Source organism: Rhinolophus sinicus, linkage group LG05 (genome assembly GCF_036562045.2).
Source record: "Rhinolophus sinicus isolate RSC01 linkage group LG05, ASM3656204v1, whole genome shotgun sequence".
NCBI lineage: Eukaryota > Metazoa > Chordata > Mammalia > Chiroptera > Rhinolophidae > Rhinolophus > Rhinolophus sinicus.
In genome coordinates this window covers 75,449,391-75,464,487 of record NC_133755.1, presented here as the reverse complement: position 1 = coordinate 75,464,487, position 15,097 = coordinate 75,449,391, and the positions used below count along the sequence as shown (strand labels likewise).

Below are 15,097 nucleotides of genomic sequence, written 5' to 3'. Positions count from 1 at the left end.
GCCGGGCTCGTCATGTGTCGCTGGCCCGGAGGAGAGGGAGGGGCACTCCCTGCCCAGGTGCTCCTCTCTTTCCGGCCAATACAAAGCACTGAGTGAACACTTCCACAGCACGGGTGGGGGAACCCGCGGAGCCCGAAACTGCATATCCCACGGTACTGTATATCGCGCGGTGCGGCATTACTGCCACATACCTGCTTGGGCATTCGGTGTCCGGCATTGGTTTTCGGGTGCCAGCTTGTTAAACAGACCTTAACATACCACTTAAGCATCTTAAACTTTAAAAAAAAATTTTTTTATTGGGGAACAGTGTGTTTTTCCAGGACCCATCAGCTCCAAGTCAAGTCGCTGTTTTTCACTCTAGTTGTGGAGGTGGGCAGCTCCCGCTAACCAACTGAGCCAAACGCCCCCCCCCACCCCCCCATCTTAAAGCAACTGCAAGGGTAGCTTCCCAATATGGCCTTCATGAGGTGCACGAGTCTGTTGCATACTCTCATTTCAAAAAGCAGTTTTTAGTTCTTTGCCACTTGGGGTGTTCAAGTTTCATTTCATTCGTTTTGTACATTGTCCATCCTGAGTTCTGTGAAGATGGAGATTCTGTGTGTTCTACAGCAAGCCTGTGAGCAAATAATTATGGTCCCATTTTACACCTTTTCTCAGGGGCATTGTAATAACATTTCCCCAAGTGGGACTGAATTCTATAAACCCAATTCCCAGAGTGTTTCCACTACACTAAAAAAGAAAGCTGATGATCTGAGCTCTTTTCAAATGATGAAGCACGCTAATATAAATCAGTGCTCTTCAGTACCACAGGCCCAACTGCCATGCTGTGTACTTTCATCTTCAATGTAAACAAATGTAACAGACAAGCGTCCACCTCCCTGAATTCGCACAGTGAACACACCCCCACGTGACCACCCAGATTAGGATACAGGACACTACCAGCACTCTGGCAGTCTCCCCCTCCTTCTAGACTCTATTCACCTCCACCTCCCACGCCAAAAGTAACACAGCATTCGGGGAAAAATTAAAAGCTTTCCGTGGAAACAGCTTTTCTGAATTGTCTTATGTTAACATGGTGCTATTAAATATGCTAAGACACAAAATTAATCTTTACAGGTATGAACAAGGGCAGTGTTCTAATCAGAGGAGGATGGAAAGGTTACCATTAAAAGTTCAGGAACTCAAAAATCACCAGGGACCTGCTCACTCACTCTTGATTTCCAGATTCAGTTGGGATTTGTCACTAAGCTCTATTCAAGAGGGTTTCTCCTTAACATGTGTACTCCATAGTGACACCAATGACATTTTTGCCAATAAAACCTTCCACTGTGCTGGGAACATGCTGTCACTCTCAGCAGTGCAAAGGTCTTATACGCATCATCCTTGCCTCAGTTACTGACACAGCTTCTTGCCTTCCTGAACAGGTACAGCAAAAGAACTGACCAACATGACTCATAATGGTCCCCAGACCAACCCTGCTTTGCAGTCCTACCAAGGAACTAGCATAGATTCCTTAAGAAACAAGGTATCTGCTCAAAAACACAAATAAATCAGTTTTAAGGCTCCAGACCTCTTGACGCAGTAAACTGCATGGCAGGAGTTTCCCAACCTCCTCATTGCCAATTTTACTTTTAATAAAAAAGGTCCAAAAAATTTTAAAATATTTTTATTTTAAAAATAAAATTGATTCAGAAAGTGCTAGGAGAAATGATTTCTGTCCATGCTCTACATCCATCTTCGACAAGCTGTTGGCAACAGAAAAGGGAAAAAAATTACAAATACATAGTCATTAACTTCAAATTATCCTATTGTAGAGTTACACCATGAACTAGAAGGTAAGAAATCTGAGATCCTGAAAATCTGTACAGCTCTGATGAAAAAGCCAGGACTAGATGTAAGGCTCCTGACTTCCAGGCCACTGCTCTTTCCACTTTACCAGGCTGCCAATAGCCTAATAATTCAGATTGGAGATTATGAAACAGGAATGTAAAGATGTCCTGCGGGGCTACCAAGGAGATTACTGAAAACAATGATAAAGGGGAAGTGGCGCACTTCCACAGTCGGTTCTTTCTTTCCACTATTTACATTCTGAAGTTGAATGCTGTCAACCTGCGACAGTGCACGCAGTAAGGCATTCCCCTTACACATGTGCAAGGAACTGGACGACACCAAAGTGCAAATTACTGGCAAGACAAAACTTCCTCTTCTGGTGCCTGTGGGAGCCAGCCACCTCCTGGGAGCTGTGCAAGGCCCCCTGCCTCCAGACATCCGCCCCACTCCAAAGTCACCCCTGAGTGCCACCACTCTAAGCACTGCTCACCGCCACTCCGGGAAGAGGCTGGCTCGGCAGGCGGGGAGTGTGAGGCAAAACCGGCTTAGGCAGAAGCCCCCGCGCGGGCGAAGACGAGGTGGCAGCACTGGGGTCGGCAAGGGCCAACGGCACCGGGTTCAGGACAGGTCCAGCTTTTTCTGCGTCACCGCCAGCTTGTCCTGCAGTCTCCGCTTCCTCCAGTCCAGGTAGCGCCTCCGCAGCCGGTTCGCCTGCCAACCCACGAGCACTCCGGAGACGAAGGCCAACAGCACGGACAGCTGCAGCTTCCTCTCGGACACGTCCGCCATTGCGGCCAGCAGGCGTGCAGGAGGGGTACGGCGGGGGGCGGGGTCACACGGCGCGGCGCGCGCACTGGCGCAGCGGACGGGGCGGGGCGTCCCAGCGCGGCCTACGGCGGGGGGCGGGGTCAGGTGGTGCGGTGCGTTCACGTAGGTGGCAGAGAGGGCGTCTGTGATCGTGGACTGGATCTGTGACTTGTTAGTTATGTCACTCCTGTGCTCACTTTATGATATGTGAAACTTCTTTACAGACTGAAGACTCTCCTGTGGGCTTGATGAAGCAAGTAAGCATGTTGGAGAAGCTCAAATAGCAAAGAACTGCGGTGGCCTCTAGGAAGGGCCGCACCGTCCAGCCACGTAACAGCCAGCAAAGAGCTGGAGCCCTCCGTCCTACAACCACAGGGAGATTAACTGCCTACCACGTGAGTAAGCTTGCAAACAGATTCTTCCCCAGCCCAGCCCCCAGGTGAGAACCCCGCGGGGCTGAGGCCTACACTGCAGCCCTGTGTGACCCTGCTGGAGGACCTGCCCCACTCCTAACCCATGGGAGCTGTGGTTAATTTGTTGCACAGCAATAGAAACGAAGCCAGACGCGGAAGGGAGACCACCCGTGGGGCCTGACCAGCCTCTCTACAGGCATCAGCAAATGGGCTTTCATACTTGAGGCAAAAACCTAACTTAGTAGAGAGGTGATATAGTATTGGGTCCATTGTGAATCTGCCATACTTAATGATCATTTATTCAGCAAATATTTATGGAATGCTGCAGCAGGCAGTGGGAATGTAGAGGTGAATACCAAGGGGACATAGGACGGCTGTGCAGTGCAGGTCAGTAGCACAGGACACTCCTCAGGACTTAGCATCACCCCGCCCTGTGATGAAGTCCATGGAAAACTACAGGGAACCAATCCAGGCGGGACTACTGATGGTCCAACCTTCGGAAGTGAAGGTCAGGGTCATCCCACCAGGCAAAAAGCACCACCAGCTGAGGTGCTCGCTGGGAACAAAGTGACTAAAGTGGGCAATGTTAGAAGGTAGGTTAAGTACCAGCTGCAAAAGCATGGATTTCATTGTTGTATTTTACGTATTCATTTGGGAATAAGTTTGAGTGTTTTTGTGTATTTTGTGTTAGTTAAATCTACATAAATGTAAAAAAACAGATTTGGTGATATTCAACCCTTGCTGTAAACGTGTGTCTCTTCAGGGTGACTCAATGAGTTCACTTCGGGCCACTGGATGCCCAAAGATGTGGAGTTGCCCCCCCTCGGCTACATCAAATATTGCTACATATACAAGTGTTGCAGGATCGGCACTTAGGAGCTTCCCAGTCCCACAGTGGAAACCCTTTGGGCACCCTCACCCCCCACCCCACCCCACCCCGATCTGCATCGGGGGCCATCCACACCGTCTGTGCTCCTATGTTACAGCAGCCCTCGCACACTAACACAGCCTGTTGGGACATAGGGAAGAGGTTCCCGGCAGCACTGTGGAAATGGCAGAATTGAATCATATCAGGGTCCCACAGCACTGAAAGGCTGAGTCGCTGAGGAAGACGACCTCCTTGAAGGGCTACGAAGGAGATGAATGAGGCCACAGCTCCTTACCTGGCCTGCCTACCACAGTTCGCTGTGTTCTGAGTGATGACATGTTGCAGAGAAATGTATCCAATACCTTAATCCCAATCCCATTTTTGTACAAACCATCCTATCAAGTGTGATGATGCGTAAGGCTTGGAGAAGTCTGCAAAGCTGACTGTTCCATAGGTAGTTAAACAGTCAAAACTAGCAAAATGCAAAGACAGGACAAATGTTTTCTTCCACGATTCCAACAAACATATGAAGAGTGTATTTCTACCCCACCAGGCAGCTAGTAAGAATGGCGGTCCAGATTTTTTTGGGAGTGTGCCTGTGAAACACTCACATGGGAAAGGCTTGGGCCCTAGGGGAGTCCCCTGATTTGAGTCTGGGTTCTGAGCCACCCAGTCATCTTGGGATCCTGGCTGTGGAGACCACTCTGGGCCAGCTCTCACCTCAGACCAGCACTGGATGGTGTTGGTGGCCTGGCGCACCAGCACCTTGTACTGGGAGAGATCGTAGGAGAACCCATCAGCCAGCATCTCCACGATTTCCGGGGTGGAGCTCTACAAACAGAGAGCCTGGTACCGGGCCCTGAAGCATCAGGGCCTGTCTGGGCATTGCCACTGAGGGACATGCCAGTGGCAATGTGCTCAGGCCCAGAGAATAAAGTCAAACGAGGGTGATCTTACAAAATGGCAGAGGAGAAATGATCTTGAGTAGTCCCGAGTTTTGCCCTTGAGCTGTCCTTCACCCACATCAGTTTCATGATATCCCAGGATGCACATCAGATCTAGCCCCAGAGGACAGACGGAGGGTGGAAGTACAAAAAGGGCTCATAATTGTCCTAAGATGACAGGCTTTATTTACCATTCTGACCCAATTCACGATTTATTTTTAGAGGGTAAGAGGGAAAGTCTGATGGTGAAGACCTTACAGAGGAAGCAACATGACTGTGAAAACCAATCCAAACCAAAGACATCTTTTGAGGATGTCCAGTTATATATGCTAGAGGTCAGTTACTAGAACCACATGCCACCCTGCCAGTGCCTTCAAGGACAGCTAGGACTCCAGGCTGGCAGTGGGACAGGACGACTGTGAAGTGCTTGGAACCTTTCCAAAGCTTCGCAAAAATGTGTACCTAGTCACACAGGAAAATCCCTGCCGGGTGTTCTTACAGGTGTCTGCACTCCAGCCCCGTGCCCACCCTGTCAGTCTTCAGATTTGGCAGAGATGATTCCAGGAGCTGGTCTGGGCATCCCACAGTTTCTGTGCAAACAATTTTTGGTGACAGACTCCCAGCGAGGTAGAGAAAGTGAGGGGACAAGAAAGATGTCCTGAAACACACTACGAAAAGAAGGTGGTGCAGATGGTGTGGGCTTGGCATTTTATTAATGTCTCTTTGCAGAGTCCATATAGACAGTGATCTTTCTGAGGTGAGAGATTGGATTTCAGAGGAGGAGATTTTTCCTTTCATGTTGTTTTTAATTTTCCTTTACTGTGTTATTTGTATTTTAAAGACAACAGAGTTATCAAATTCATGGGATTATTTACTCGTTTTCCCTCACAGTCAGAGTGAAACCTACCTGTCCAGAACTGATTGCTCTTTGTGTAATATTCCAGTAAATTACAAAATAGTATCTCAGAGCTTTTTATCTATATTCTCAAATAAGGTATTTACTTCTAGGTCTTTTTCTGTTCGTTGCTGCATGTGAGTACAAAGTTGCATGTGAGGAAACACCAGATTTTCCCTCATTTTGTAAGATCTATATGTGTTTGAAATTTGATTCATGAAAACTGACATGCCATTTGGGAGATCATGCTGTCAACAGACTGTCTTCAGCATCGTTAACAAGAAGCCACTGCTTGGTGTGATCATCAGTTTGCCTGATCAAGTGTGCTGTGTTCAAATCCTCTGTCATTGCCTGCTTTTGTCTGACAGATTTATCAGTCTCTTAGAGTGATGTGTTAAGTAATAGACTATCTATAGTATTCATGTGTTCCCTAAAATTAGTTATTTAATTGAATCTTCTCTCTTCTCCCATATGTTTGTCATACGGAATTTTAATTTGAACGAGTTTAGTTACTAATTTAGATATACTATTTTTTCCTGTCCTCATTATTTTTTCTTAATGTCTCTTATTTCTTCTTTCTGATGTATATTCTTTATTGGTTCTTTCACTGGAGGCTTGTGGGAGGTCAATTTTGAATGTGTCTATATGTTAGAAAATGTCTTTATCTCTGACAGATAGTTTGGCTGTATTTATTTTAGGTTTGAAGTAACTGATTTTTCTTCCTTGTTGTGTCTCAGCCTCCCTATCTGTAGTGATAAAATGGGAATAAAGCTCGAGGACAGTGCGCATAACTGAGATGACGCGTGCAGCATTTACCAGTCATGTTGCTTAGCAGGTATGAAGTCGTCTGCAGTGATAGTGATCATTATCATTACTAGAATCTTCAGAGAGTGCATCTCAGAGAATGACTGCTTAAGACAGGAGCAGAAGCACATGCTAAAAAGTTTGAATGAGTGGCACTACTGTGACTGTAATTCTTAGCCCTTGGGTAGCTTTGGCTGCATGCATCTCCAACAGGTGTAGAGATCATGCAATCTGCTCCTGTGAACCCATGGCAGGACAGCACACCTGCCTGATGCCTGTGATGCTTTGGGTATCCTCTGCCTTAACTGTTTAGTTGGATTCAGTGCAGAGAAAGATGAAAAAAAGACGACCCTACTTTTCTGTCAAGTTTCCCCCCGAGTTTTATAAATCTTTACATCCAAAGCAGACTGTCTATAGCTTTCATATTACTCTGGAACAAAGGACTCCTTCTGCTACTCAGCAATGGTGATTAGGGAGCCTATGTTTGGGATTAAAAGGTACCTCAGAGAGTTTCTTACAATCTCCATGCCCTGTGATCTAAGTCTTTAAGATCTGGAAAAAGACAGGGTTCCCACTCTTACCACTTTACTCAGTGTCCTATTGGAAGTCCTAGCTAAAGCAACTAGGCAATAAAGAGAAATAAAAAACATCTAAATCACAAAGGAAGAAATAAAGTTGTCTGTTTGCAGATGATCTGACTTTTATATGTAGAGAATCCTAAGACTCCACTACCCAGCTGTTAGAACTATTAAACAAACTCAGCAGTTGCAGGATTCAAAATAAACATAGAAACATCAGGTGCCTTTCCATACACTAACAATGAACTATCTGAAAAAGAAATACAGAAAACAATCCCATTTACAGTAGCATCAAAAACAATAAAATACTTGGGGATAAATTTAACCAACGGATTAAAAGATCTGTACACTGAAAACCATGACATTGATGGTGGAAATTGAAGAAGATGCAAATAAATGGAAAGATGTGCTATGTTTATGGGTCAGAAGAATTAACATTACTGAAATACCCATAGTAACCAGAGTCATGTATAGTTCAGTGCAATCCCTATCAAAATTCCAGTGGCATTTTTCACATAAAACAAAATAAAAAAACAACAACCCTAAAGTTCTTATGAACCATGTAAGACCCGAAATAGCCAAAGATACAAGCACCACACTTCCTGATTTCAAACTATGTTACAAAACTTTAATAATGAAAATGGTATGGCATAAAACCAGACACAGACCAATGGAACAAAATTGAGAGCCCAGAAACAAACCCATGCATATATGTTCAACAACTGTTTGACAAGGAAGCCTAGAATACTCAATAGGGAAAGGACAATCTTTTCAGTGCTTGGGTGTTGACATTAAGAGCAAATTTCATGTTGGTTCATCTGACGAGGTCTGTCCCTGGACTATTTTCAGTGTCCTTCCAAGTTGCGTATGTGAAAACATTGTGGAATCCCATTCCATTAATTTATCCTGCAGACACACTTGGACCTGCACTCACTTTTTTTGTAGCAATGCAATTATGAAACCAATTAAGTGTTTCTAAATAGAGGATTGTTTAATAAGTTATGGCACATTCATGTAGGGGAATGGCATATAGCTGGACCAATACGGATGGAAAGAAAGCTGTGAACAGTGTTCTAATTCAGTTTGTATAAGGAAATGGATGGATACTTCTTGCACATGATTTAGGATGCCTACCTCAGGTCGCATGGTGAGCTTACTGGGTAAGCTGGAAGAGCTAATAAAGTCGATGACAGGGATGTCAGCATCACCACTGCTCAGTCCTCTCAAGATCCTATGCAATGACAAGAGAAAACTCACCAGCTAATACCTGGGAAAGACATAAAATAGGCATTATTTTCATGGTGAAATTTATTTGAAAACTTCAGAATAATTAACTGAAAAGCTTTTTGTAGAAATAAATAGGCTTCATATGAGGTATGACAAGTTCGCAAACTCATCCTAGAAAAAGTGCTACATATCTCATCGCTGAATATCACTATGGTCATCTTCGACGTAATCCCCTTGGGAAGCTATGCACCGATGCCAGTGCCTAGTCCACCCTTCAAAGCAGTTTTGGAACTCTTTCTGGAATGGCCCTCAGAGCTGTCGTTATATTATCCTTGATATCCTGAATGTCATCAAAATGTCTTCCTTTCAGTATTTCCTTTATCTTCAGGTAAAGAAAGAAGTCATTGGGGGCCAGATCAGGTGAGTAGGGAGGGTGTTCCAAGTTATTTGTTGGCTAAAAACTCCCTCACAGACAGTGCTGTGTGAGCTGGTGCATTACCATGATGCAAGAGCCATGAATTGTTGGTGAAAAGTTCAGGTTGTCTTTTTCATGCAGCTTTTTCAGCACCTCCAAATAGTAAACTTGTTTAACTGTCCAGTTGATACAAATTCATAATGAATAATCCCTCTGATATCAAAAAAGGTTAGCAACATCGTTGCAAGTTTGTGAACTTGTTAGGCCTCGTATATTCAAACTACCAGGGGTGGAAGGAGGAGGGTCAGTTCAGGTTATAGTACCCTATCAGGTAGAAAAAATAGGAAAAAAATAGATGTGATTTAAAATAGCAACCATGGGGAGATAAAGAAACATGTCCCAAATAAAAGAACAGAACAAAGCTCCAGAAAAAGAACTAAACAAAATGGAGACAAGTAATCTAGCAGATGTAGAGTTCCAAACACTGGTTATAAGTATGCTCGATGATCTCAGGGAGAACTTCGACAGAGATAGGAAACATAGAAAGGGAGACAGAAAACATAAAAAAGAACCAGTCAGAAGTAAGACTACAATAACTGAAATGAATAATTACATGGAATCAATAGATTAGATGAAGCAGAGGATCAAATCGATGATTTAGAAGATGAGGTAGTAGAAAACACCCAATCAGAACAAAGAATCCAAAAAATTGAGGAGAGTTTAAGGGGCCTTTGGGACAAGATGAAGTGTACCCATGTTCACATCATAGGGGTATCAGGAGAGAACAAGGAATTGAAAACCTATTTCAATGATGGAAAACTCCCCTAACCTGGCAAAAGAAATAGACATACAAGCCCAGGAAGTGCAGAGTCCCAAACAAGATGAAATCAGAGGCCTACATTAAGACACATCATAATTAAAATGGCAAATGTTAAGGACAAAGAGAATCCTAAGAGCACCAAGAGAAAAGCAGTTACTTACAAGGGAGTTCCCATGAGGCTATCAGCTGACTTCTCACCAGAAACTTTGCGGCCAGAAGGGATTGGCAGGAAATAGTCAAAGTGATGAAAAGCAAAGACCTACAGCCAATATCACCCAGCAAAGCTATTATTTAGAATGGAAGGACAGATAAAGAACTTCCCAGACAAGACAAAGCTAAGAGTTCATCACCACCAAACCAGTATTACAAGGAATCTTAGATGGACTTCTTTAAGATGGGGGGGTGGGGAAGATTAAAAATATGGATAAAATGGCAATAACTACTTACCTATCAACATTTATTTTCAATGTAAATGGGTTGAATGCTCCAATCAAAAGACCAGGGGGCTGGATCGATAAGAAAACAATCCCCTTACATATGCTGCCTACAAGAGACTCAATACAGTTCGCAACACACATAAACTGAAAGGGATGGAAAAAGATTATTTCATGAAAATGGAAACAAACAAAAAGCTGTGGTAGCAATACTTATACCAGACAAAATAGACTTTAAAACAATGACTATAACAAGAGACAAAGGAGGACCCTATAATCCCACTTCTGGGTATTTACCCGAAGAAACCCAAAATGGTACTTCCAGGGGACGTGCTCATCCATATGTTCATTATAGCATTATTTACATAAGCCAGGATATGAAGGCAACATGGGTGTCTGTCGATGAATGAATGGATAAAGAGGTGATACATATATACAATGAAATATTATCCATAAAAAAGAATGAAATCTTGCCATCTGCGACATGGATAGACCTAGAGGGTATTGTACTAGGTATAGTAAGACAGCTGATGAATGTATGAATATATTTTGCATAATTCAGAAAATAAGGAAATAAAGACCATAAGCAAATCCCATTTTTTCACCCGGCAGAGTGGCAAGGATCGCAGTGCCTGGCCTGTGATGTTAGCAGAGATATGTGTGGGGAACAGACTTTGATGCAGCATGGCATAGCCCCTGGTGGGGGAGGGGGGAGTTATTTGCAAATACTGATACAAAATGTTGAATGCATGTTCAAAAATACATAGAAATATGCATAAAATCATTTCTGTAAAGTCACAAAATGTGGGGCGAAGTATAGGTGGAAGCAATTCAGTCTGTAGCCTTATATTCTTGAACTGGGTGTTGCCTCACCTTTTTCACCATAATGCTAATGGAGCAGGGTCAGTTCAGATTATAGGACCCTTCCAGCTTTCAAAGTCAGTATATGCTAAGTAGGCTGCTATGATTACAGGCCTGACTTAATGATTTGTACAGCTTGTTAAGACTACTTTCAAGATGTGAGATTTTCCTTTGAATGGTAATTTTAAAAAACAGAGAGACTTAAGATTTATACCTTTATTCCTTCCCATAGATAGCAATGAAGAACAGGCAATAAAGGACAGGCAAACTTTATTCATAAAAACTTGAGTCCCTTGGATATATTTGAGGAATTTTTGTTTATTCTACACAAATGCAAATCCTCAAATTTGGAAAAAAGCTGTCTTGGCCCTTGTTTGGCTTAAAGTGAACAGGTCACTGTTTAAAAAGTGAGTCCAGAGAATGTTCACTTCCACGTGATTCTCGTAAATTCTTGTGTCCCAAGGGTCTGCCACATTGGGACTGTGGCACATGCAGCATTTGGTTGAAATACAACTAAGTCTTCACACAGATATATTTTGCAGACTTTTTAAAAAGAAACATTTACATAAACAATAAATGTGAAGACATCAAGGTTTAAGGTGAGCAGACCAGCATTTACAAAGCAGATTTTAGGGAGTGTCATATCTCATTTTCGAGAACGCTTGTATTCTAAGAGCAGTACAATTAGCCTGTTACGTAGGGTCTTAATCTTGTTTGCGTAGTGTTGTTGAAATACTTTCTTCAGCTTTTGCCTTAACATATCCAAAGATGGAAGATGATGACAGTCTGGTATATTCAACATGATGTGAAAAAATTCATCCCACATGTCCAAATGAGGAAGCCTGGAGAAAAAGAGCATAAATAAAAGATAAAATGTAGTGTTCAACCAGGGTAACCCCACTCCTGCATCTGACTTCCACAGGCTTGGACAGCTGAATGTAACAACGTGCACCTAAACACAACTAATGTGTCAAGGGAGAAATGTTGAATCTATTATAAATAAGAGAAATTAAACATCTTATCAAATGTCTATCAATACGTTGTTCCCAAAAAGCAGTTGAAGTAGTCTTAATAATAGATCATCAGTGGAAAAACTCTCAAATTTTTTTTTTGTAAAGAAAACTGATCTGCTTTGGCCGGCTGTATCTGCTGTAATGCCAGGAGCTGATCCTCTGGCCACCAGTTCTGACGAGCCTACTTCGTATGTGCCAGGACCAGGTGGACAGGCGGCGCTGCCCAGAACAGAGCTCAGATTTAGAGTTCCAACTGCTGCACTGTTGAAAGTAAAACAGTGCAAAACCTCCAGAACCTGGAGAGAAGGCACTGGGAAAGAAGAGCATAACTAAATTTGTGTTCTAGACAGGAAATTCAGCCCGTTATCACACTTCTCTCTACACTGGTGGTCAGAGATGGAAGCCTTCTGATCACGCTCTGGTCCTTCCATTATGAGCGAGAGAAAGAATAAATGGTTGCTAAATTTGATAACTCATAATGCAAAATAAAGCATAGTTGTTGTAAGTTTCCCTCTGGGGCCAGAATCTAACATACTTGTGTTACAGACACTACATTTTAGAAAATTACTGCTGACTGTGCTTGTTGTCAGGGTATGTGAAAAATCCATTCAGCTGTACACTGGATGAGTGTACTTTTCTGTGTATGTTTTTATACTTCAAAAGCAGTTAAGAAAAAGTAAAAATGATATGAACATACATGTACTGATGCTCAGCTTAAACATTATCAAGTTTATTCACATGACATTGTATTGAGGGCCATCTCTGTTTATAGGTAGAATCCCAGTCCAGTTTTCACTGTGATTTTACAGATAACAGAAACACGCCAGTCATACTGGGGTGGGACTTCAAACCCTACCCAGTGATGGATGGCGGCCTCATCATATTACTTTATAACCTTCAAAGCACTTTCACGTGCATTATTTCCTTTGCTTCTTGTAAGACACATCCAGGGAAAGTAGGGCCATTATTATTCCCATTTACACAGGGAGAAGACAAACCGACACCAGAGGCTCAGGGAAGCCAGGTGTCTGGAGCGTACAGGACGCCAACCACTCAGCCAGGCGCTCCTGCTGCTTCTATGAGGCACTGGCTACCCCGCTGCCACCAACGGGAACAGAAGTTGTGAGGCTGTGGAACTTGCTCACTGTACCCAGCACCCAGGACTCTCATGTCACCACACTTTCCAAGGTGGTTTTTCCACGCGGTGGCAGAGATCCATTTTCCCCAGATGGAGCCCAATCTACTATATTTAGCCTCTTTTCACAGCAGCACCAACACTGATACCCACCTTCTAAAGAGACCTTCCGGCTTCCAGACTCCGCCTTCATTTTTCACTTTCATGTAAGAGCCAAAAAGCATGCAGTATACTGTTGCAGCAACTCCAAAGTAATCAATCTGTAAAGAAAATATAGGCCTATCTTACTAACAGTAATTTACATGGTATATTAAGATGTCTAACTTATGCAGCAAAGTAAATAATCACAGGAGATAACTTTTAAAACAATTTTGGAAGCCATCTGTTCAACCATCCCACTGATGTGCCCTACTGAATACCTGTCCAGGCTTTGCTAGAAGCTTCGTCCACTGACAGATTGCCCACTGCCCTCTGAGGTAGCCCCCTGGAAAGCTTGGTTCTCCTTGAACTACAGCGTCCTTCCAAGTCTTTTGTCACTCAGAGGCAAACACAACACTCTAATCCCCTTCAGCACAGACAGCTTGGAAGGCCTCTGACTCCTTTCCCGGGGACCCTGGCCACTGCTCCCACTGCACTTCAAGGCCGCTGCTGTGGGATGAGCTCATAACCGAACGCAACACTTGAGCACGTCCTACATCCCCAGACAGGGCACCAGAGCAGCTCAAACTAACTAGATGCCCAAACTCATCTTGAAAATGTAGTAAGTGTCATACAGGAAAGTGTTTTCAAATCTCTGGCGTTGTTCCATACCTGGTAGTTCCATGATTTGTTACTGAGCATCTCAGTACACTGGAAACCGGAGGTTTCACACTTTCCTGTAAAAGTAGTCCCTTTTGGGAAAAGTTTCATATCTATACTCTGACCCAGGTCAATCAGTGCCAAGCCAGCAGATAAATCGTCATCTTTGCTGTCCTGTTCCAAGAATCTGTATTAAACATAAACAGGGCCAGGCTGCATGAGCACAAAAGTAAGTCTGCTGGGGAAACGGGAAGTGGGGCCCTGTTACAGGTGCGACACTCACCTGCTCCCGAGTATGAAGTTGTCTGGCTTAATGTCCCCGTGGATGATTTCACAGCTGTGGACTTGTTCCACCATGTGGAGCATGCTGACAGCAAAGGACAGCACCAGAGCCTGAGGCATCACCTTCTCAGGGGTGTTCTTATAGAGGTTGATGGCATTCTAGAAACCACGGAAAGTGGAATCCTGAGTTGGCTACACAGCTTCAGTGACATTCCAAGTTAAGAGCTCAGCCCTGCTTGCCCCTCCAGTAAAGGCTCACAACACACCCATGTGCAAGGACAAGCCAAGTGTGCACCCTGCACCCATGTCCACACTGTCGACGTGACACACCTACCAGGAGTGTCCCATAACTGTACAGGTCTCCCACCAGCACGCTGCCGTCCTGGAAGAAGTGGGCAGAATAGAACTTGATAAACAGGTGCCGCACGCTGGGCTTCAGCCTCTCCATCAGCTGAGTCCCAATGTAGAATTCCCAGGGGTTGGCGGGCTTCTGGACCTGCAAACCAGGCACATGACAGTCACGTCCACTCTCACATTCTGCAAAATGGTGGCCAGAAAGCAACTTTCATCATAGTGAAGGATGCGGGGTGGGAAGTGGTGACAAGCTGCTGCAGTTCTGGACTTGCCACAACCTAATTCTAGAGGCAAGGCAATTCTGGGTCCTTGTAGGAGAGTTTTGTTTCTTAAGGGCTCATTATAGACCTCAAAAAAAAACCACCCCAGTCTTCAAAAAAAGAAAAAAATAGGCCAGCAATTCCAGTTCTAAAATGCATTTCTATAGTGTACAAAACTCTGCTCAGATTATTTACCTTCAGAATAAACTTCTGTTTACTGTTGGTGTCCTTCACGTCTCCGCGGGTAACTTCATAGACCTGGGCAAAAGCCCCTTCTCCAAGAAGACGATCAATGTAGACTAGCAGAGAACCTTAGAGATATATGCGTAGAGGTGAAACTAGGGCTCAACACATTAGAA

The 15,097-nt window shown here is 43.9% G+C and overlaps 1 protein-coding gene and 2 long non-coding RNA genes across 6 annotated transcripts in view; 1 reads left to right on the top strand and 2 right to left on the bottom strand.

Annotated features, from left to right (window-relative positions):
- Positions 1-16: 16 nt before the first annotated feature.
- LOC109444462 (uncharacterized) lies at positions 17-7,223 on the top strand. Of its 2 annotated transcripts, XR_002136863.2 has the most exons (3): positions 32-152; positions 1,425-2,644; positions 2,862-7,223. It is a non-coding gene; the product is annotated as an uncharacterized LOC109444462 (long non-coding RNA). The 2 variants fall into 2 exon arrangements; XR_012496467.1 differs by lacking the exon at positions 1,425-2,644 and having other exon boundaries at positions 17-152.
- LOC109444461 (mitoregulin) lies at positions 1,651-2,619 on the bottom strand. Its single transcript, XR_002136862.2, has 2 exons — positions 2,321-2,619; positions 1,651-1,745 (listed from the first exon to the last, which is right to left on the bottom strand). It is a non-coding gene; the product is annotated as a mitoregulin (long non-coding RNA).
- A 3,926-nt stretch (positions 7,224-11,149) lies between the features above and the next one.
- The window catches only part of BUB1 (BUB1 mitotic checkpoint serine/threonine kinase), a 50,711-nt gene continuing 46,763 nt past the window's right edge, over positions 11,150-15,097 (bottom strand). For all 3 annotated transcript variants that reach the window (XM_019725844.2, XM_074332507.1, XM_019725846.2), the window contains 6 exons: positions 14,934-15,049; positions 14,459-14,620; positions 14,126-14,283; positions 13,855-14,029; positions 13,198-13,304; positions 11,150-11,738 (listed from right to left, as the gene is read on the bottom strand). In XM_019725844.2, coding sequence (XP_019581403.2) covers positions 11,543-11,738; positions 13,198-13,304; positions 13,855-14,029; positions 14,126-14,283; positions 14,459-14,620; positions 14,934-15,049 — 914 coding nt within the window. In that variant the 3' untranslated portion in view covers positions 11,150-11,542. The remainder of the gene's footprint in view (positions 11,739-13,197; positions 13,305-13,854; positions 14,030-14,125; positions 14,284-14,458; positions 14,621-14,933; positions 15,050-15,097) is intronic.